The sequence below is a fragment of the Osmerus eperlanus genome, chromosome 28 (genome assembly GCF_963692335.1).
Source record: "Osmerus eperlanus chromosome 28, fOsmEpe2.1, whole genome shotgun sequence".
NCBI lineage: Eukaryota > Metazoa > Chordata > Actinopteri > Osmeriformes > Osmeridae > Osmerus > Osmerus eperlanus.
Window position 1 is genome coordinate 6185478 of NC_085045.1, and position 23187 is coordinate 6208664.

The following is a 23187-nucleotide window of genomic DNA, read 5'->3' on the forward strand; positions in this document are numbered from 1 at the left end:
TTTTTACCATTGGTTTCTCTGTGGTGTACAGCCAGCCATGATTAACAGAAAACAAATGGCAGATACACACAATCATGTAAATGACGCACTTGTTTAATTTGTTTCAACATTTTGGTCTTAAGGGAAAGAAATAAAGCATTACATGAAAAGAATCAGATGATATTTACAATCGTGGTCCGTATAATTTATCTCTGATCACACAACAAAAAACACGTAAATGTAAAAGGAAAAAACGATTTGATAGTAAATAATCTCTATAATTGTCCTCAAGTTCTTTGATTTCACAACCATGAATCATTGAGAAGCTTCCAAGCATTTATTTTTGATTACTGTATATGTTCACACCACCTGTTTTATAACACAAACATTAATATCTTATCTATATTTTTTATAAACCTTAAACTTGTTTGTTAAAGGCTTATTCTAGGTGTGTATTTGTATTAACAAAGACTTGAATATTACAGATGGGGGTGTTGTTAGTGGAATAGTTGCTTCATAATTTGTATCCGAGTCCAGATCGGCTGATGTGACAGAATAGAGTCATTGAGAAGCACATCCCCAGCACCTGCCAACACAGACAGATGTCAAGCTTTTATAGGTGTAGATGTAGGTGTTAGAATAGTACTAATAAATGGAAACAATGGTCATACCTCAATAACACAGAGCACTATCAGGCCAATCCCGACACTTAGAAAGTTATCATCAAACCAGTCCTTCAGTTTAGTGTAACAACCCTGTCATCAAGGACAGAATGAGTCATGATTTATCTTGGTTTGAGCCTATGCACTATGCATAGCCTATGCATGTATGCACTATGCATAGGCTATGCTAACCCCACCCACTGGCTTACATAGAAGAGATGTGACATCAGTAACATACCTTTTCCCACAATTTGTTACAAGGGGTTACCGGTGTTGAACAGCAAGAACCTGGTATTTTGTCCACCCAGTCAGAGGCATTGTAGATTCCACAGCAATTGAACTATATATATATATAATATATATATATATGTGAAAAGTTATGGCGAGGATATACACTTTTTGTTTATTAATATGTATGAAGCATGGGAATAATAATTGCCACTCACCGTTGTTTGAATAATATCCCAGTCATCTTCTGAGTAGGTAGAATTTCCACTTTTCTCAGATTTCATAGACTTCTGCAGGCTTCTTTGAAGATCGTCTTGCAAGAATTTGTCAATCTAAACATATAAACTCAAAAGGCTTATATAACAATTTGCTGATGGACAAATAAGGAGCGCCTGTCCATAGCATGTATCAGTGTATCTTAAAGGTACACTCTTGACAATGAATTGATATCCATGGACCAATTGTGTTCCTACCTCTCCCTCATAAACCAGCATAACACAGGCTGCAGCCAGCTCCACCACCATCAAGAGAAACAGCAGGATGAAAAACTGAAACGAGAAGGAGAAAAAAACACAGAGCATCCAAAAAGTATTTACTTTGAAGCATCAGTCATGCTTGTGTCGGTGTTAGTGACTTGTATTTAGAAGTGGGATTGAATCGTGTCGTGGTATCACTCACAGCGATGAGGAGACAGCGGTTCTCTTTCAGGGCACCGAGGAACCCCAGGAAGGACACACAGGTGATGATGATGCCAATGATGAAGAGAATGTTGGCCAGGTTCAAAGAAGCCAAGGAGGGAATGAGGGAGGATACCTTGGAGTTCATCATCATATACAGTCCGAAGCCAAACACAGCTGTTCCACACATCTGTCACAAATATGACACAGACATCAGGAAATATCATGATTGTGAAATGAAAGTACAATGAAAGTGTCATACTCCAATTGAGTAGGCTCAAGACGCACTTGTTCCGGGAGTACAACGGTACTTAGGAATGGTTCGCTTAACCCGATGTTAGTTTCCTCAAGGATCACAATGACTCTTGCTTAGAGACTTGTTGCTCTTCTGGTTAGTGGTAACTGACTTAAATTTTTTTACTCGCTGTGATATATTGTTTTTATTATTGTTGCTTGCTTTTTTCCACAGGTACACTTGCACTTATAGCAGTTCATGTTGTTTAATTGTAACTTGTTTAACTACATGCTCTTATGGTTCTTCCCTTTGGCACTTATTTTGGTTGTTCACAATGTGTGCTTCATGTTTTGGCTACTCGCAATGTTTTGTGGCTATCTCGTTGTTATGACCAGTGACCTATGCACTTTGTAAAGCTCTCTCTTGGAAGTCGCTTTGGATAAAAGCGTCTGCTAAATGAATAAATGTAAATGTAAATGTGAGTAAGTACCTCATCTCTGTGGAATATGTTTAAAATAATCAAACAAGATTAAACGTATGGTTTGATGTTTCGCATACTTACAAAGAACAGGAAGTTGACCAAACACATGGTGTATTTCAAACACTTGAGGCAAGTTTGAGCCATCTTCAAAAGTATATATTAAACCTGTGGAAGAAAGAAAGCAGCGTTCAGAGATACATATCCAAGTGTTTAGCTGTTTGACACTTCCTAGGTATTTACTTGAAGAGAAATTGAGATACCGAGAACATCAGATTCTAACTTCCTCTCTTCCCTTCACACAAAATGCATCGTGTTTTCCTGTCTCTCGTGAGGGTAACAAATGTCAAATCAAGAGGAAGTGAATGTTCTGTAACATATGATTTTCTTTCACACTGCTTTACATGTACCGAAACAACCAGGCACAACATTTATAACACAAACCAAACCATGTTTCACAAAAACCAATTAGGTTATCACAATGAGTAAAATGTGTCAAAATAAATAGTATAGCAACCAAAGTCACAGTTTTCAAATATATGGGTGGGGTTTTCATCTGTGTCACTGCCTACACAGATCAACTACAATATTAAATGTAAATTAACCTACTATTTATTACATGGCCAAAATGTTACAGTATGCTAATCATTTTAATTTATTACTGATAGTTAGAAATAAATAATAGAACAGTATCACACCTTCACTGTTTTATAACTTTGATAGAACCAGCCTCAAAAAATAATTCTTACCTTGTCAGCTGAAATTGTTTTCTCCTTTAAAAAAGAAAGATCTTAATTTATAAAGTGTGCTGCAATGTTCCTAATTTTACTGCCTGTACTTGTTACTTGCCTATTCTGCTCTGTTATCAAGGTGCTATGGTGTGTGAAAAGGCAGTGTTGACCAAGTGTTTGGTCTACTTCCTTATTTTTATGAACAGCAATACATGTATGACTGACAAAGAGTAAGGGGGTTTCTCAAAAGAAACAGCTGGGGAGAAAACAATGACATTAATTCAAATAATATTAGAGGGTATTATTGAACTATGATCATTCTTTTTTTTTTTTTTTACAAATATAAAATGTACTTCCTCTGTTTCAAAAATAGAAAGAATTTAGAAAGAACCACATTTTTTATTCCTATATATTTTTAAATGTTTTTATACATATGTTTTAGATAAACACAAAGCTATGTACGTTGATATTATACAATTTAAATTATGTATCCAATCCAAGTCGAGACACATGAGAAGCATTTTAATTAAGTACTCTGGGTACTTAATTGTCCCATTGTCTCTTTTCACTGGTAACCAAGACGATTTTTGCTGAAGTAGCAGAAGAGAGGGATGCTGAAACACATACAAATGAACTGCAAAAAAACAAAACAGGCATGTTTTAGAGTCAGGTATCAGCCATATCAAACAATATACTCAACACATGAAGCCATAGGCAGCTACTTTTAAAAGCCACCAAACGAAACAACATCAAACTCGCACAGTTTAGAAGAAAGGAGCCGGGAACGTCTAGTAAATCTTAATACATACAAATATCTACAGAACTGCAAATACTATACCCATATGCAAAAATACCACATAAATCGATGTGTACCTGTATAATGAACAGAGAGATGACCCCAGCACCAGTGCTTTGAAAATCTGTTGCAAACCAGTTCCTCAGCTTTGCATGACAGCCCTGGAACAGATTTTGTTTGTGCAATTTTTAATTAAATGAACTTGATTTTGATTTCTTGTTGGCCTATTTTGATTTGATTCTGTGTAGCAGCACTAATCATAAAGCTAGAGACAAGGTCTCGATGTGCCAAAGGGCTTTGTGGGGGATTATTAATGGAAGTGCAGACTAAACCATCCTGCCATGTCTATAATATGGTATTGCCTTTAAATATATGAAGACATTATCATATTACGGTACTAAGACAGATGAGGGCCTACCTCTGGCCAGTTGGGTTGAGGGAGGATGTTGCAGGGGTTTTTGGTACAGCATGACACAGGGATTCTTCCCTCCCAGTCTGCTTCTCCATGGACCCCACAGCACTTAAACTGGACAGAGCACAACACAGCAACTGCTTTTAACGAGCTCAGGCGTTCAATGGTTCGCATCTGACCAACCAAAGAATTTCATCCTAGGATTACATATATATATACACGGTATATTTCTTTTTAGGTGGTAGTTGCAGTAAATACTCACAGTGTGCTGGACTGCGTCAAACTCATTTTTCATGGCCAGATTCACGTCTGGGGAGGAATGCTTGTAAATCTCCAGACTTTTCATCAGGTCTTTCTCAAAGAAAGTATCTATCTGTGAAGGACATATGCTCAAGGTTGATATTACAAATGTAATACATTCATTTTTCATTCAGCCGATGGTTTTAATCAATGAACCACATTTTTTTTTGGGGGGGGGGTATGTGTCATCCCTTTGTTGTGACCTACCTCTCTGCTGTACACCAAAAAGACAAATGCCATAGCCAGCTCCACCAGCATCAGAATGAACAGAAGGGTGAAAAACTGCAATCATAACATCAAAAAGAAGAATTACCCGAGGCAACACACTATGTTCCATGACTGTTTCTCAACCTTGGTGAGAGGATAGAAAACGAGTAAACAAAAGGTAGTTAGAATACCGTGTTGAAGTGGGTGCACACTTACAGTTAAAAGCATGCAGCGATTTTCCTTCAGGGCACCTAGGAACCCGAGGTAGCACACACAGGTGACGATGGTGCCACTGACCACCAGGGTGTTGGCAGGTTGGATGGGCAAGAATGAGGTGATCAGGGAGCTGAACTTGGAGTGCATCATCTGGTACTCCCCAAACGCCACTACAAATGCGCCGCACAGCTAGACCACAATAGAGCACAGAAGCAACATCACGGCCTAATACTTGCATCCCCTCTGCAGGATGTTAAATATATTACACACAGCACACATTTATTATCTTATTATTACTACAATATTACTATTTTACCATATAACCTACATACCCAGCATAGGAAGTTAAGGAAAATCATCATGGTTTTCCAGCAGTTTACCCAGGAACGATTCATTCTTTTGCGGTTTGGATATCCGTCAGCAAAGTATGAAATAACCTGCTGATAATACTTTAGCTTTAAATCCAATTCAATAATAAATTTATTTTTAAACTCCTATCACCTTCTAACACATCTTCGAGAGTAGAGTAAAGGCAAGTGGCCATGATAATCCAGAGCTAAAGGTGGTGTAAGTGTTTACCAGACAACTGTGTTTGGTATGAAAACATTGAGCATGGTGCCACCAAGACCAATGCAGTTCTACTTATCTAAAGGGATCGGCTCATACGAACATTGCTCTATTTAATTCCAAAGTATCAGATCTTTACTTCATATATTTAATTTGTGAGGTCAAATTTAAGTATCGTGCATTTTACAAGTCTATTTCAGTTTAATCAGGTGAGATCAAATCAAAAAGGGCATTTGATGGATGAGGAAATGAACTGAACTTTAAACTGTTTTAAAATACACTCTTAGAAACTGGAATAAAAAATGTAGACCTACCTTTGATGAAACTATGCACTGGTCAACCGAGTTGCATCAGTTGAAGTGGTAGATACAGTATCCAGCTAACGTCTGTTGCTTGTTCCTCTAGCTTTATGACTGAAAGGTGAGGGCTGGAGGTGGCAGAAGAGGGAGGGTTGGAGGAGGCGGTATACAGTGTTCTTTTTCCAGCACATTCCACCATCCAGGCCTCAGAAGAGGACATTTAAATTTGTATAAAGAATGAATTACTCTTACCCGTACACCTGTACTAATACATACAGTGCCAAAGGGTTTAAGGTGACAAGGACATCAAAGCACTAAAAAGCTGGATTGAGTGGAGGTCGAACCATTATTCTAATAGTTTGTACCAATGCAAATAACCTTTCCATATACTGTGCTAATTGTGTGGCACCAAGAACCACTCTTACTGTTCTAAGTACTAAATCTGTGTTGCCTTGACCAGGCCAGAATTGTAAAAACGATATATAAATTCCTCATTAAGATCATACAAAGGTTTATTCAAAAAGGGTTTGACACAGTAACACACCAGTGCTCATTCTCATTAAAGACTAACAAAAGAACATCCAGCTATAGATTTAAAACAAGCTTTGATGAAACCCTATAAGCGTTCACATTTTCATCACCCCCGATCATACTTCTTTAACCCTCGTGCTGCCTTCGGGTCACATGACCCAAAGGTTCATAACGAACCATCGTTGTGTTTACCCAATTTTACCCAATACAAAAACAAATACAAATAATTTTCTTTTAACCATTCCAATGTGGGGGGTCTGAGACAGCCCGACAGTTAAAAGAAAATGCTTCACTTTGTTTTTGTATGAGGTAAATTTGTCGCAATACGACGGTGGGTCACAATGACTGATGGGTCAGAATGACCCGAAGATAACACAAGGGTTAAATAATCACGCATTTGTGTCACAACAAGATGGCTCAGGAAAGGACACAATAAATTATCCTCTCAAACCACAGGAATCCCCATCATACTGTCCAGTGATGAGCTATAAAAAGGGACAACATTGAAGTAAACATTTTGGATGTGGCAATACGCGAGGTCCCTTCCATAAATTCAGGACCAACGCATTTTGGGTAAGGCAACGGCAAATGAGTGTCCGGAGAAGATCTATACAGCGTCGAGACAGCAAACGGTATCCAATGCACTTGAAACTTTACACCACCTTCAGTGAGCCTGGGCATCCGACACTGGAGACCCTATGCTTTTCTTTTCACAAAACTACATACAAAGACGATGAAAAACAATGAATACTTTCACAGCAAAAAAAACTAACCCTAACTGATTCAATTGGCAAAACTAATGGATTGACAAGAGTGAATTATAAAAGGCATTACATTAATCAATTAGAATAAATATGCTCATCCTTCACTGGTAAGATAACAGCTTTACAACAAACTTTCTGCAGGATTACATTAGCGGTATGCTCCGCATTACAACTGACGGGGAAAACAACTAAAGTTTACATAATTGAAATTTGTTTTGTTCATCTCCAATGTATAGATCTAACAGAGAACTAAGGTAGACATGAATAACTGAGTGGTACATTGAAATGGGAGACAATGAAAATATAGTTTCACAAAGACAAGGTTCCTCAAACCATCACTACAAGTTAGGGTATACCTAGTTTAGGTCCAGAACTAGGCACTTAATACACATAACTCATTACCCATTGGACACATGATACTGGGCACATCATATCAGTGCAATTGGAAAGCATAACACAAAACAGATCAGAAACAATTTACATAAAGAGAACAGAGCACTTTTGTTACAGCCATTATGTTCACTGTCTAAATGTTGATACGGCCACTCAGTCCTAGTTTGCAGCTAATAGGTCTTTCTCTTTAGTATAGCAGTAAGAGATGACCTTTAACACTGAGGCGAAAATAACTGGTTGAGATGATTATGGAAATTTACAATGAACGGGTTCACTTTCCAGTACTTTCTGCTGTGTTGTTCAGGTTTTTGAGGTCAGTTTTCTCAATCGAAGTATCGAAGCGAGGGGGTTTTGTTTGGTAAAGCTACGTCAGGAAAAGTGATCGGCGCACTGTATGTTGATTTAAAAAAAAAAAAGAAAAAAAAAAGGTGTGGATTCTCAAACTCCCTCTCGTCCTCAAGTGCTCGATCGGGTCTCAGTAGAATCTCTTGCGGCTGTTCTCCTTCCAGCGTCCGTACACGACGACAGCGACCACGCCCAGGACGAAGAGCCCGAGGACGGAAAAGATAATGGTGAAGAAGAGTTGGACTCCACTCATTCCCTCCTCCTGCACCTCCACTGAAAGACAAGCGCACAGAAACGTCAACGGAGCGACCTTGGAGCCGCCGCTTGAACAAAGGGCCGCGTGTCGAAATCTGACAGGTGGATTTGCTTTCGAGGACTAATCGGAAGGACAACGGCGTCGCTGTTGTGCTGCACCTTTGAACTGCCCCATGTTGTCCACACTGGGGACGGTGACCTCCTCCTCCTGCTCTTCCTCCAGAGATCGCTCCACGCTCAGCTGGTACAGCTTCATGGAGATGAGATCATGGTTGTCTGGAAACACAGTAACAACGAGTGTCCGTACAAAACCACATCCACCAGTCAGAATACCCATTAAAAGGGTTTGCTGCCAGTATCAGCATGGTCAGTAGTTATTTATGACTAGTTACAATGATATATGTGATCAAACAGTCCAATGCTGAAGAAGATACTGCCACCTGAAATGTTTGTTCAACCTTTATATTATTGGGAGCACATGGTTGTGTGACAGTTTATATCCATGCAGATAGTGAACCCACAGCGACTTGGTAACCATGGAAAGCACCGTAAGTGGTTGTACCTGAGAGGTCACCAGTTACAGAGGAGGCTCCAAAAAAGTATCCTTGAGGCAGCCGAACACCTGACACATCAAAACAGTCCTTCCACTCGCGGTTGCCATCTATGTCCAGCATTACCTGCAGAACGGGAGATGGAACGGAGTATGTATCATACTTTGCGTGCGTCTGCGCCAGAATCATTGCTCTATATGGCTCTGGTCTGTGCAAAGCAGGGAAACCGGAAGGTGTGTGTGTGTGTGTGTGTGAGAGAGAGAGCTCTCACAGTCAGCCTGTTTTTGGAGTATCTGACGAGGAGGAAGGTCTCGTGGTTGACGTTGCGCACCAGGGCGGTGCATCCACCGACCTCGGTGGGCAACCCATCGCGATCGTGGTCGTAGGCCAGAGTCCCGTTCCCCACCATCGCTGACACGTATGGGAACACCCGCTGTGGGCGGGAGGGAGATGGAACAGAACAGAGGTATAACCGTGTTATGGAGGGAACTGAACCGTACGGGAATTTGAACCTCAGGATAACAGGAATGTCGGGGGCAAAGGCATTCAATTGCACTTTGGTTCCAGGTTTCATGCAGCAAATGGCGATTAGCGATTCCCTATGAAACTTCTACCAAACACCACAGACACGTTTCGAATGTGGATTGACGGACTCAAACTGAATGGAGTGTGGGTGGAGGTAGATAGGGGACAGTTCATGGAGTGATGGGGTTGGGTTGTTAATTTAACATAGCTACCTGAGTTGCAGGATTTTGCTTCTTCTGCATCTCCCAGTTGGTAGTGAAGAAATACAGGGTGAACTTGTGATCATTGGTAGGGAATGGATAGATGTGTGTGCAGTAACAGTAACCACGGTCATCATTCGAGTGTGGGGGACTGTATAGGGTGTGAAGGATAGGAAAATCACCTCATGGTTCTTGTTTTCATTGGGGTAAGTGTCCAGAAATACCCCAAGGCCCGTGAACAGGTTGATGTTCCCAAACACCGGACCTGCACAAAATGTAATCTGTGATGAGTTTTTCATGAAAACCACTGATATGAAAGCAAGACAGTAGCGTCATAATTGGTGTCCTTGATTTTGTTTTAACTGTGAGAGGGACCCTCGAGGGACATGGCAGACTTGGTACCTATTTGCATGCGTTCTTTGGTGAACCATAAAGCCATTCCATCTCCATGGAGATTCTTCTTCCCCTGACCGTGAATCTTGAAGTGCACCTGGAGCTCCCAGTCTCGCAAGTAACAGGGCTAGATGCACAAGATACACACACATGCGCACACCCATGCACACAAACAAAACCGAGATGATAGGCTGTTAGTGGTGTGAAACCAGGGTCTGGGGTGATGTGACATTCTGAAGCATTGTAGACCGAGTTACCAGTGTTCTGGAGCACTGAAACAGGATTCAAGTCATGGGGTTAATCTGCTTGTGTTTTAGGTTGTAGTTCAAAACTCACAATGCGGCTCCACACAGCTCCTTGCCTGCTCTGTAAGTCGGGGGTCAGACGAACAGTCTCGGTAGTGATCATTGCAGTACCCATTAGATCCCAATGAGAAGAACTGGAGGAGCCCAGCCCTGGAATTACAATTAGAAATAATTCACTTGGAAAATTCGACATATAATGTGACCTATGGTTCCTTGTCCAACAGCCTAATTTCAAGATATGTTTATGATTAACTCTCAAATATTTGTAATTACATGGTATGCCGCTTCCGCGTACGCCATTGCGCAATCAAATGCCGTAAGTGGTGTCACTTGTCACTTGAGTTCTGCTAACTGCCTGAGGCTGCCCAACCAAACTGTTTTACACAATATTTTAAAGTCCTAATTCAAAAACCTCACTGTTACTGTATCGTATAATACACTTTCAATATTGTCAACCGAAACAATAGCAGAACAGTCTAATGTCTAATGTGATTACAACAACTAACATTAGCTAGCTCACTAGCTAATAGCTACAGTACCTTGATATGGCTTTGTCAGCGAGTACTCCCTCTTTAAAAAGTCTTCCATCTCGTATCCGTTGTCTGCCAACGATGAGCCAACCAAAAAACACATAACAACGAACATACAGGTTAATTCATTAATGTTTCGGAAATTAAACATTGAATATAATTTCCGAAGACTACTCATTCGAGACAGAATATACTTTTCCATGGTGGCAGCCATATTGACTAATAATTCTACGACCGCCCATATTTTCTATTGGCTTGCCGATTTAAAGGTACATTCATGTCCCAACATACCCATACTATTACGTAAGTGTACAAAATAAAGAGTGGTAAATCCAAACACATAACCTGCCTGCCAAATCGCACTATTTTTACTTTTAGTAGCCTAGGTAGCCTACTGCAGTTGCATTTACAAGTATGTACTGTTGCATGATGAAGTATGCATGCAATTAGGACATAGGCTACTTTAGGCCAACAGTCTCAGAAGTCCTAAACTTTCATTTTGTCTCCTGGAGACCATCCAAGTCCAGAAGAAATGTGAGAAGAAATAAAAAGAATTCAATAAGCAACACCCCTATACAGCTGTTGCCTCTACATGGAGCTGCTCTTGATGGTTAAGGACAAACACACATAGCCATTAGGGGTGGGGGAAAAATCGATTTGCATTTGAATCGCGATAGTCTTCTAGCGATTGATATCGATTCAAAAATGTCAAAAATCGTTATTTTTGGTTTTTCCTTTTTATAACAATGACTTTACTAAACTGCAAGAAAAACAATACATTTCAAGGTTTTGATGCAGTGGGATTTTTTTCTTCAACACTTAACTGCCTATCACAGTCAAATAGAAACAAGTAACACTAAACAGCAAACTGGAATCAAATGTAAGTTTGCTCTATATTGAATAGAAATTTGATTAAATATCGAAAAAATCATGCATCTAAAAAATCGTGAAGCGATTTTTTATCGAATCGTGACCCCAAGAATTGATTTGAATCGAATCGTGAGGTACCAAAATATTCCCACCCCTAGTAGCCATGGAGTGAAAGTGGTGGTTTTGAAGTAAGTGATTAGGTATCTTCACAATGTCTAATGTGTTTGGTAAAATGGTACAATCAGCTTGCATCAGCCACAGAGAACAGATATCCATGGTTATCACAAGAGTGACAGTAAGTGGAGAAAAGTTAGCATACATTTCTGAGAACCCGATAAGGTCCATGTCAGTTATTTGTCAGTGGAGAGCTTTGCATAGAGAACTCCTGCAAAACATTTTAAGAATTTTGTTGGACATAACTGGAGATTAGTTGGTTACATTTCTTTATTCTCTTTACCACATACATTCAACACTTTAATCTTGAATGTATGTGTGTTCCACAATCCTTGCATTGAATAATCATTGTTGATCAATTGATTTTAAAGTGGTCTTCAAAGAAATAAAACATAAAAACGGAAAAGTTAACTTCTTCAACTCTGACTTTTCTTTCTGATTTGTGTGCTTGCCTATCCCCACTGTTTCTTAAAAAGTGGATAGTAGGTGCGATTAACGAGGTGAACTATTGACAGCTAATTGGCGCCACTAGGCTTTCCCTCAGCATCCTGGGAGGAATCACACTAATGCAGTTTACTTCCAGTTTATGGCTCCCCAGAGAGGCTTCTTTAAGAAACAAATAGACAGAGAGAGGAAGTGAGAGAACAAAATGGAGGTGTTAATATAGCCGCAGATCAGATGTTTTGGATCCAGCATTGTATTTCATTCATTAGTATTATGACTATGTGTCCCGTGAGGACAATATTGTTAATGCAGAATTTCAGTTTACAGCTGAAATGTGAAACATCCCAGCCAGTCTGCCACATCTTCTGACACCCACACAGCACCATATGTGTTTTCTATATAATTCTAGTTCCAGACAGGCTACACACTGAGTCTGGTTGTCATAAAGGACAGACACACTATATTGTGCAATGTTTAGGTACCCTCTCAGCTCTTTTAGTAAAGCAGGATTGCAGAGTATGCTGTTTACTGACTGCTCCTACTGTGTTAGTCTTCCACTTAATCCATATTGGTAATGTAAGGAGATATTATAGTGTTTTGCGGCTCCAGTCCCAGGCATACTCCATTTACAGTGATCTGATGAAGGTAGCACCTGTTCACATTGAATGAGTTGGATGGGATTTGATATTGTGATGTCTAGAGAGGCAAGACAGTTGTCGAAAACGGGACTCTTATTTTTATTTTGCTATTTAAAAATCGCTGTGGTAAAATGCATGAAAAATAAATGAAAAGGCAGTGATTTCATGTCGTTCAGAAACACTCAAGCAACACTTTTGGTCCAGGGAGTCGACTTGTTTATGTCCTGTTGTCCCTGTAGACTGCATTTAAGTTAGTCACAGTGACTGGATATGGACCCACACTCTCCTTTCATCGGTCCGTGACAACTGTCATGACCACATGGGAAACAGTACTGGGCCGTGCGAAGCATTAAAACTTTATGTTACTGTCCTGCTCTTATTTTGAAAGTGCCTTGCTTTCCTTATACCTCAGCATCCGATCGGATTCAGTTAATATACGAGGATTGACACTAACTGGCAAATATTACCGTCTTTAGTTCTGCCATTCTCCTCTTTTGCATCAGCCTTTCATTTTCAATAGCCATGTTTTTCCTCCATCAGATTTATGTTGAATGTGTTTTATTATCATTGCACAATGAAAATGTATACGTTTGGCATTCATTCAGACATTTTGCAGTCACGTGTAGGACATGCATTAACAATAGACGGGGATAGAGTTCATCTGGCGTTTACACTGTACAATAGAGCCACATCCACTGTCTATGTACCTGAGAATGATTAGATAATGAAGAGTCCTTAATGCTTTCTCTGGCAGGACAAGCTTCCTACAATCCATAGCCACTTATCCCAGCAATAGCTGTCCTCTTTATCTTCTTAAAGACGGCAGACATTAAGAACAGGCAAACACCTCTGGACATAAATATTCACACTATTCAAATCAACAGCCCCGAGAGAATATTGTCAGGCCGTTCAACGGGATGACAGATAGTTGGCCTTGTGTGTCAGGTGGCCTTTAATGTGCTTCTTCATTCTCAGTTGTTTGTGCTGACAAAAAGAAAGGCACATCTTCTTAATTGAAGAGCTCATTTCCTAACTACACTCTATTAGGGATGTGTTACGCAGGCACTTAAGTCAATATTTCACTGCCACAGTGACCTCATAAATGCTATTGGTAAGCACTCAATCAGTTAGAGTGTAAAATGGAAACCTGAAAAGTGAAATGCAACCTATTTGAACTGCTTTTATTGCCTTTTTCATAGGTTGACTCCCTGATGTTTAATGTAAACATTTGTTCTGGAGAATCCAGCATTATCCAAGTTAGATGCACACCCTTTAATTGAATTAAAAGGAACCGTTTTGAGATTTAGCTAATTTGTAACCCTACAAAAAAACTCATGCTCCCCCAAAAAAAGATGTGTATTGACTTCTCTCTACAGTGAAAAGCTACTTTTGAAAATTGCCACATGGCTGCCAGACTCAGTAAATTCCAAAGGGCTGCCGGCACACTTCAGGCTAGAAACTCAGTTAATGAAAGTCAGGAAATGTAAATGGAATGGATTGTTACAGTTCGAAAAACAATTACATTTCAGAGATGTCCCTTTTTTCCTCTTGACACATATTGTTAAGACAAGTAAACGAATATTTGAATGTTCCAGATAGTTTCTTGAGATTATATACATTCTGTTCATACTATATGCAACTATACTATATTTACTATAGTTGCTTTAAAGATACTTTAGGTTAATTAACAGCTTGAGCAGTTAAAAAATGTGCACCAACTTTAATGGTCAGAATTGAGAACCATGGTCACATACATCGTGGACTGCTTTCTCGAAAACAGGACAACTGTCTTTCCTGTCTGTAGAAAACAGGACAACTGTCTATTCTGTCTGTAGGAAAACAGGACAACTGTCTATCCTGTCTGTAGAAAAACAGGACAACTGTATGTCCTGTTTGTAGAAAAACAGGACAACTGTCTGTCCTGTCTGTAGGAAAACAGGACAACTGTCTATCCTGTCTGTAGGAAACAGGACCACTGTCTGTCCTGTCTGTAGGAAACAGGACAACTGTCTATCCTGTCTGTAGAACAACAGGACAACTGTCTATCCTGTCTGTAGAACAACAGGACAACTGTCTGTCCTGTCTGTAGGAAACACAGGACAACTGTCTATCCTGTTTGTAGAAAAACAGGACACCTGTCTATCCTGTCTGTAGGAAAACAGGTCAACTGTCTGTCCTGTCTGTAGAAAAACAGGACAACTGTCTGTCCTGTCTATAGTAAAACAGGACAACTGTCTGTCCTGTCTGTAGAAAAACAGGACAACTGTCTGTCCTGTCTGTATGAAAACAGGACAACTGTCTGTCCTGTCTGTAGAAAAACAGGACAACTGTCTGTCCTGTCTGTAGAAAAACAGGACAACTGTCTATCCTGTCTATAGGAAAACAGGACAACTGTCTATCCTGTCTGTAGGAAACACATAAGAGATACATGCAAACACAAATTCACACACAAACATATATACTGTATATCCCCATCATCAATGTGCAGATGGAGACACTGTTTCACAGGTACAATTCCCTTTAACGTCTAGTCTTTAATCTGTCACCCACCTCTCAATAAGCTAATAGTTCTAATGTGTGAAAATTGATTTCTAGAGACCCGCTGTCTCCTTCCTCAGTGCTTTTTCATTCACTTTCTTCTCCCACTTGGCTTTAAAAAAGATTTATTGACTTGTTTTTATTGATAAACTGAAATCAATTTTGCTTGGCAATAAACATTTGTTTTGTGTTAAGTTTGTGCCGCAAGGAAACAGTTCTTGCTGAATTCCCAAGCTTTTTTAAGGGCAAACCGGTTTTGACTTTCATAGAGTTCATAATTTCACTCTTTGTCAGCTTCAGAACTTACAACATTAGACTCTGAAGTCTAGCTAAATGACATGTTAGACATACATTGACCTCTCTGTCCATTGAGAGCACTAGATATGATCTGTAAATGGCCAGAGAGAAACAGCTGTGTCAAGATGTGGTTGCTGGTACGAACCCCTGGGGATTTAAACCAAAACCCAGCTGTTAATTTATTGCTTTTACTCTGACGCTCAAAAAGGCAACTGTATAATGAAATACAAAACAACCCTTTTGTCGAAGAACGTCCCTTCAGTACCGCACATTACGCATGAACGACAATGTTTCTTCGTTATGGGCATGGGCTTTAAATAAAAAAGTATTCATTCTAATAGATTCCCCACAAATATGTCCCCTCGAAAGCAAAAGAGTGTTGTTTTTATGGCCCATACTTTAAATATTAGAGTGTTTGGTTGCATGCAGAAGGTTTTAACATATTGTGGACTGGGCACCAGAGAATGCCTAATGGTCCTAGCATCCTAATGGCCTGTGCTGAGTATAGCTTTCAGGATTCTGTGACAGTCCCATGAGTGGTATGGAATATCCAGGGAAATCTCTGTTCACAGAGATTTTTAGTGCATTAATTTCAGTGTACTGTAAATAGCACACTATGCTCTACTGGTTGCTTTTAAGCCAAATCCCTAAGATTTCTTGTCAAATTCCATCCCAAGGTATGCATTACCACACTCATCTACTCAAATCTACAAATGCTAGCACAAAGAGTAAATTACTGTTGCTAATTTCACGTCATGGTCAGGAGGAGGATTGAAATCAATTTGGAATTATTTCTCCCCACCTTAAAAAGATTTGAGGCTTTGAGAACTTCATGGAATTTTTCACATGACCTTATGAATTCACCAGCCCACTGCCTTCTAACACCTTTGACTTTTTGGCAACGTACCCATTAGAATGGAGACGAAGGTATTACTTTGGTTGTGCAACGTGTAGTGGGGTCCCCTGGCCCTCCCCTCGTCTTGCCACTGGTCTGCTGTAGCTCTACATTTTGATACATTTGGGTCAAACATCTGCTCACAGGGGAAGTACAGACTGACGATTGTGGTGATTTTACAGTCGCTGGGTTTTGAAAACACACATCTATGGCTGTGCATCTCCCTGGGTTCCAGACCCTCCACTGAACTGTGCTGAATGTGTAGCAGTTGGAGTGCAGCACTAACGTGACCCTGTCCATGAGTTTCCCACGGGTGTTCAAGCAAGCAATGCTCTTGAAGAGCAGTCGTAAGTCACCCGCAACGCGTGGATGCTGATGTCTATTTAATCATGCGGTCATCAAGCTCACTTCCACCTGTCGTCGTAGTCCACAGACAGGGTGACAAACAGGCCAGGAGTTATCTAGTTTACAAATACATTGGCATGAATTCAGCTGTTCCATCTGTCCTGTTAACATTCCCATTTCAAAAGCACAACTTTATCTTTGTGTTGATGATCGAGTGAGCACAAAGGCAATTGTATAAGGGAGAGAACTCAGAAATACAGAGATTCCTTGCTGTGTGTCGTCCACCTACGCACCATGCTGCTGGGTGATATATGTGCCCTGTGGCTGTCTCTCCAGCCTCTAGCACCTCTGCTCCTCTGTTTAACTACATTCCTCCCACTTCCAAAGTCCAAAAATGTTCAGTAACACTGACGTGCTACCATTAGACCATTCATCAACGTTCAAACTGTCCAAACATCAGAGGTGTTGAGGAGACGGCGTGGCCACAGTGCTTTGGAGGCTCACCAGTGGCCCTGGCTGTGAACTGAGATTCCCCGGCAGAGGGACATGCTGGGGCTGCCGTGAGACACTGAAACGTGTTTTCATTTGCCAGCGAGTTGAATTACTTGTTAAGCAGCACTGCAATAAGTAAGTATAAGTCCGGCTATATGATGACAGTTCTGTAGTACTGTCCTAGTCTGTAGAAAGATAACTGTCTCAGTAGCCTCCTGGTAGCTTTTGATCTGTCCAAACCATGCCCACCTCCTTTCACCAGTGGTAAAGCACTGAGCGAGGACACAGATGGACCCCCTTACTCAAAGTCCTCCCAAGAAGTTCCGTTTTCACTCAAACTTTGGGCCGCCTGTGCCCGAGTAACAGGGAACATCCAGTAATAGCGTTTTTACAGGGACAGGACTTTGCTGGGCAGAGACCCAGTGGAGATCTGCAGCTTTATCCCGTGTGACAGGTTTCACACACAGTTTGTGGCCAAGCCCACAAATAACAGCCAGGCGTCTTGTTTGCCATCCTTCCCTGGCCTGTTTCAGATTACTGACTGACTCTTTGATGTTAGCTGATGGACAGGCAGGGTTTTCCCCTGCTCCCCTGCCAGAAAAAGATTGGGTCATCATCAGTCCCACACCCTGTGCATATCTTTGTAACCCCCAGTGTAAAAAAAGGATTTGATCAAATACAAATTGAGAAAGGTTAACAAAAGTTAAAAAAATACCTCGTGCTGAGGTATTTTCGGATTTAACAGCAAGGTCTTTTGTGCCACATTAGTCATGAAACAAAGAAAGCTAATCAAATGTTTCCTTGTTGCTCACTAGCTGGTTTGTGAGTTATAGATAGCATGCCCATTGAAAGCATGAAGGGGCATCGGTTTAGAAACAGCAATGCCCCCATCCCTGAGTGTTAGAGCTCCATGAGAGATGACCTAAATATCCCCACGTTTAAAGCAAACCAGTGTAACAGGTGCAGTACTGTGATCTGCAGCCAACATAGCAAACTTATTGATCATTCATAATCGAAGGAGTGCCACATTCAAGGCTTCAAAGCCATGTTCACAACTCCTTACGATATCAGGCTAATCAAATTGACATCACAACCACACCAGCACATGCACACAGGCTAGCGGTGGGAGGCTGGTGTGCCCTGAACCTGGCGCTCTCAGTCAGTGAGGCGTTTCACTGGGACGTTCCTAGCCTGCCATGGACCTTTGAGCAATAAAAAGCCTGTAACTAAATCCAGAGACTAATCCAGCTTGGACAATCGCTGGCAGACCTTGGTCTCGTAGAGCAGAATCCCTGCAGACTGTCCCCAGCGCTGTTCTCATGTCACAAGGCTGCCGGCCCAGCGTGGGCTGAGGAGGCATGGGCTATAGGAATGAAGTGGGAACCACTGAGACGGACTCACGTCAGGGAAAGCACTCTTTTACATACCAACATTTAGAGCTAGTCACATTTCACTGACGGTGCATTTATTCAGTAGGTGTCCTTGATCTATGTTGCATTGTTAATTATGGATGTATTGGAGGGTTCCACAACACAACACTTGAATAAATACAGAAAGATTTTCAGCTTAAAAGAAAATTGCGTCAAGTATTAAGTTGAAAGTTTGACAGGATTCCCCAGCCATGCATTCTTCTATTTCAGCACTTTGCTCACTAGAACAGCTCCTGAGAGCGAATTTGACGATGATTTGTGGTTTCAAGACCCATCAGATTTCAGTAGATCATTCAGATGATTTATGGTGCAAATTAGGCTAATTGATATTGCTGTCTGCATTGTCCTTTACGTCGAAACCCTTGCAGCCACGCCCACAATTGAGTGTCAGACACATTGGTCAAGGCGTGTCAGGAAGCCAATCAACTCGACCTCAGGATGAACAGACTACAACATTTTCGCTTAGTTGGGAACTCTGAGCCATGAGTGAGCGAGCCAGATGCACGAGGTTCCGTTGTTTCTAGTTATCCGTTTTGTCTTTTAAAATCTATCAAGAAAACACACGTATATGTCCTTTGGGGTCCGGTTTGAAAATCCCACCAGCATTTTCCAAGATGACACAGGATTATATTTTATCCAAAACACTTGGCAAATTATAGGCTGTACCGAAAATTTTATGTTTAATTTGTACAACATTTGTACTACTATTTTGCAATACGTTTGAGTCGTTCATCTTCAGTTTGAACGCGGAAAACACTGCGTAAAGAAACGGAATCAGATGCGTGCGTAAAAGTGAACTCGTCGGATTTCACAGGAGATGATGCGAATAAATCGTTTCGACATAGGGCCAGGTGGAGATGTGACTTTACCGCCATTATTACCGAACCTTGACATGGGCCTCGGTGCAATCCTGGTCCCGCAACATCCTTTTTTGCGAAACCTTTCATTAACTTCCCACACATCTCTGCCATTGCCGGTTGGGAATTCTTCCTTGGATAATGCCGAGACGAGCATTCGCATATCCTCTCAAGCACAGCAGACGGCCGCACAGTACGTCAAATGCAGTCTCCAGAAGTTATTGGAGACCGAGGAGCTCATCGAGAACGACCCAAAAGTTCACTTGGAGGCGATGGGCCTTTGGAAACAGTTTCACAAGTGCGGCACTGAAATGATCATAACAAAGTCAGGACGGTAGGATAAATAGTCGTAATTGACATATAAACAAATGAATTCGCATGTTTCTAGCCTATAGGCACTTTTTCATTGATTATTGATTTTCTATTTACACTGTTTTCTTTTCATCCAGGCGCATGTTTCCACCGTTCAAAGTAAGATGTACTGGATTGGACAAAAAGGCTAAATATATTTTGCTGATGGATATTGTGGCGGCGGATGAATGTAGGTACAAATTTTATAACTCTCACTGGATGGTGGCAGGAAAGGCGGACCCCGAAATGCCAAAGCGAATGTACATTCACCCGGACAGTCCAGCAACAGGCGAACAATGGATGTCAAAAGTGGGCAATTTCCACAAAATGAAATTGACAAACAACATCTCTGACAAGCATGGGTTTGTAAGTTGTTTAAAATTGTGATTTAGGAATTGACTGAATGAGTTCTATTTGCTTTAGCAAACTTTAGTATACAGCCTAGATAATTTAGGCAAGTTGTAAGTAATAATCTAAAAAGAAAAAAAAGAAGAACACAAGTAAAGACAAAAAGAGAACGAATAAGACAATACATCTGTTCAGATGCAGTTATTTCAGCAATAATCCTCAATTTTCATTTAATTTTGTTTTTACAGACAATTCTTAACTCAATGCACAAATACCAACCGAGATTCCATATTGTGAGGGCCAATGATATCCTGAAACTACCTTATAGCACATTTAGGACGTATGTTTTCTCTGAAACGGAATTCATCGCTGTAACCGCATACCAAAATGATAAGGTAAGCATTTTGAATGTGTGAATTGTTTAACGGTCAAATGTTAAAGTTACTTTTACGGGTCTAATATTGATCCAATAGGCTATTGACTCTTCAGGAGTTGCCTACAGCAGATAATAACGTAATAAAAAAGAACGCGTTATTCATTAAACATTCGTTTCAAACGTTGGTTACTGTAGGCCTATGTGATTAATAGTGCCTATATGCATTTTTTTGTAAAGGACTACATTGAGTTTTGTCGGCCTGGTTTTTGATAGGTCCACAGTTGGGACTTTGCACGGATTTTGGGACTTTGCATCTAATTTGATAGGCTATATAGACATATGATTGAACATTTAATTTCGCTCTCAATTTTTAGATCACACAGTTGAAAATTGATAACAATCCTTTCGCAAAGGGATTCCGAGACACTGGAAACGGAAGAAGAGAAAAAAGGTAGGGTAATACACACATTTTATAAACAAATATTGTTTATTGTTTAACATGTTCTGAACATTTAATGTAGCCTATTTGACATTTATTTTTACTTGCAGGAAACAACTGGGAATGCCTTCACAAAAAAAATATGAAATTCTAAAAGGAGTCCGGGCCCCTGAGTGTCAGACTGAAGATTCATTGAAAACCCACAAATCAACAGGTAGGCCTAGTCGAGGCTTTAAGATACAATAAATCAAAATAAAATAAATCAGGGATGGCATTTAGTTGCAGGCTGTTATCAAGTTCTGAACACATGCACTATTATAGATTAGACTTTATGCCATTTAATTATAGCCTATTTGTCTATAGGCACCTGTTTTCAGGGAGTGTACCTATTTTAATATGTAACAAACGTTATATTTTATATAATGTCCTCAGAGGCCTACGAAAGTGAAAGCGATCAGGACAGCAAGGATGGAGGCGCCATTGAAAATGTCACCTCCCCCATCGAGGAACCAAATTGTAATCCACATGTTCCAAGGCATGATACAGGTCAGCCACGAAGGGAAATGTCAAGGACCGATCATTTAGAAGATGAGCCTACAGAAAAGAGTAACGTTTTAACTGGGGAAGAGCGTTCCCTCGAACCAGAGGACGCGAAGACAACGGACATCTTCGAGCCTCCAAATGTGGAAATTGATCCAAGTGTTCATGTACACAACAACGGTATCTCGCCATACTATTCATATCCAACGGAATTAACGAGACACTTCTACCCAATTAGTGTCACTCAACGCCTCCTACACCAAGCGCACTTCGGGGCGAAGTTTGGCGCTGCAGGGAGATCTATGGACCAGGTAGTCGGCTCATCTGGGATGGCTGGCGAGACTGGTATCGCATCTGTAAGAATACCAGGATTGCCGCTGACCATTCAGCAACATACTCTGCTTTCACAGGTGTGCAAACAATTTTGTTAATGTTAAAATGGAATAGGCCCTATATATGTTTTCAATTGAATTGGCTAAGCCTATCAATGAGTTAGGATATGACCCTAGGTTCTGATTGTCTTTACCTTCCTTTGTTATACAGAGTTTGGCGGCATCCCACTTTGGAGGGCCTTTTACCTATCCAAACTCCTATTTGACAGCCGCTGCTGTCACCAACGCACCATCGATTTCAGCGGTCCACCCAGTGCGCGCTCATGCCAGATTCAGGCCCTATTACATTCATAAAACTGTCGAAGACGACAACCTGATCTCACCAGCATCTACTCGCCCCTTGACCAACATTGACTTAAAATATCGAAATTCTTTGATCAATGTCCAACCGGGCAATACATTTGAAGTGAAGAGCGTGTCTTCGATTTCAGGTTATGTAGGCCCAACGGCTTTACAATAGCAAATGCATAACCCACCAGTTCCCAAATATGCAACATGGTCAGATGTTTATCAGACTCCAATCAAGACTAATCTTCCACTTGAAGTAATGAACTTTATTAATGCCCTGCTATGTACATTGCATTTTCATTGATTTATCAAATAACATCACAATTGTGTGGTATTTGGTGAACTTTTGTGTGTGTGTGAGAGGGAAGGGGGGGGGGGGGTTAGGGTTAGGCAAAATTTGTTTAGGCTACATTTCTTTTTGCATGGTGGAAAAAAGCAATACATGCACGATTAACTTTGAATTAGCCTATAACGGTTAAAATGAACTCTACTGTTTATTACAGTATCAAATCAGACCGTTTGCCCCCCGGCATATCCCCTATTTCTTACATTGTTGAAAGTAAATCTGTCTCAATCTATGACAGTTTTTTAAATCTAATTGATCCTATTGGACAGTGACTTAGGAATTATTGAACATGTTTTTGTTTGTCCATGAATTATAATTAGTTTGTCTATATATGTATTTAGTTTGTAGCCTACCAGTTAATTTAAGTTAGCTGTGTGGTAGCCTTAAGGATTGTAGTAGTTAAGTGACTTTAGGAGTCCTATTAATTCATTTGTTCCATGTATTAATTGTTCATATTGCTTCACATTATTAGGGCGTTATTAGTTTAGTGGTAAATTGTGTATGATCTAGGGTAGCACATGCTATGGCAGATTTGAACTAGCCTACTG

The 23187-nt window shown here is 40.5% G+C and overlaps 4 protein-coding genes across 8 annotated transcripts; 1 reads left to right on the forward strand and 3 right to left on the reverse strand.

The window, feature by feature from the left end:
- Positions 1 to 70: 70 nt before the first annotated feature.
- On the reverse strand, positions 71 to 3144 carry LOC134014858 (leukocyte surface antigen CD53-like). Of its 3 annotated transcripts, none has more exons than XM_062454031.1 (8): positions 3017 to 3144; positions 2344 to 2429; positions 1548 to 1736; positions 1343 to 1417; positions 1088 to 1201; positions 880 to 981; positions 651 to 734; positions 71 to 565 (listed from the first exon to the last, which is right to left on the reverse strand). In XM_062454031.1, the coding sequence occupies exons 2-8, from the start codon at positions 2404 to 2406 to the stop codon at positions 494 to 496; spliced, it is 699 nt and encodes a 232-aa protein (XP_062310015.1). In that variant the 5' UTR covers positions 2407 to 2429; positions 3017 to 3144; the 3' UTR covers positions 71 to 493. The 3 variants fall into 3 exon arrangements, with proteins under 3 accessions (XP_062310015.1, XP_062310014.1, XP_062310016.1); XM_062454030.1 differs by having other exon boundaries at positions 2344 to 2427; positions 3009 to 3141; XM_062454032.1 differs by lacking the exon at positions 3017 to 3144 and adding an exon at positions 2523 to 2559 and having other exon boundaries at positions 2344 to 2427.
- Positions 3145 to 3275: 131 nt separating this feature from the next.
- LOC134014859 (leukocyte surface antigen CD53-like) lies at positions 3276 to 5921 on the reverse strand. Of its 2 annotated transcripts, none has more exons than XM_062454033.1 (8): positions 5803 to 5921; positions 5254 to 5361; positions 4922 to 5110; positions 4706 to 4780; positions 4461 to 4571; positions 4205 to 4312; positions 3864 to 3947; positions 3276 to 3624 (listed from the first exon to the last, which is right to left on the reverse strand). In XM_062454033.1, the coding sequence occupies exons 2-8, from the start codon at positions 5314 to 5316 to the stop codon at positions 3556 to 3558; spliced, it is 699 nt and encodes a 232-aa protein (XP_062310017.1). In that variant the 5' UTR covers positions 5317 to 5361; positions 5803 to 5921; the 3' UTR covers positions 3276 to 3555. The 2 variants fall into 2 exon arrangements, with proteins under 2 accessions (XP_062310017.1, XP_062310018.1); XM_062454034.1 differs by having other exon boundaries at positions 5254 to 5358; positions 5803 to 5902.
- A 362-nt stretch (positions 5922 to 6283) lies between these two features.
- On the reverse strand, positions 6284 to 10802 carry lman2lb (lectin, mannose-binding 2-like b). 2 transcript variants are annotated; one of them, XM_062454582.1, is made up of 10 exons: positions 10589 to 10802; positions 10081 to 10199; positions 9754 to 9871; positions 9534 to 9616; positions 9364 to 9387; positions 8898 to 9059; positions 8638 to 8752; positions 8235 to 8351; positions 6695 to 8093; positions 6284 to 6439 (listed from the first exon to the last, which is right to left on the reverse strand). In XM_062454582.1, exons 1-9 carry the CDS (start codon positions 10791 to 10793, stop codon positions 7951 to 7953), a joined length of 1086 nt encoding a protein of 361 aa, XP_062310566.1. In that variant the 5' UTR covers positions 10794 to 10802; the 3' UTR covers positions 6284 to 6439; positions 6695 to 7950. The 2 variants fall into 2 exon arrangements, with proteins under 2 accessions (XP_062310566.1, XP_062310567.1); XM_062454583.1 differs by lacking the exon at positions 9364 to 9387.
- Positions 10803 to 19136: 8334 nt separating this feature from the next.
- On the forward strand, positions 19137 to 22646 carry tbx3b (T-box transcription factor 3b). Its single transcript, XM_062454469.1, has 7 exons — positions 19137 to 19893; positions 20009 to 20276; positions 20507 to 20653; positions 21009 to 21085; positions 21184 to 21287; positions 21506 to 22023; positions 22157 to 22646. Exons 1-7 carry the CDS (start codon positions 19520 to 19522, stop codon positions 22463 to 22465), a joined length of 1797 nt encoding a protein of 598 aa, XP_062310453.1. The 5' UTR covers positions 19137 to 19519; the 3' UTR covers positions 22466 to 22646.
- Positions 22647 to 23187: the final 541 nt, after the last annotated feature.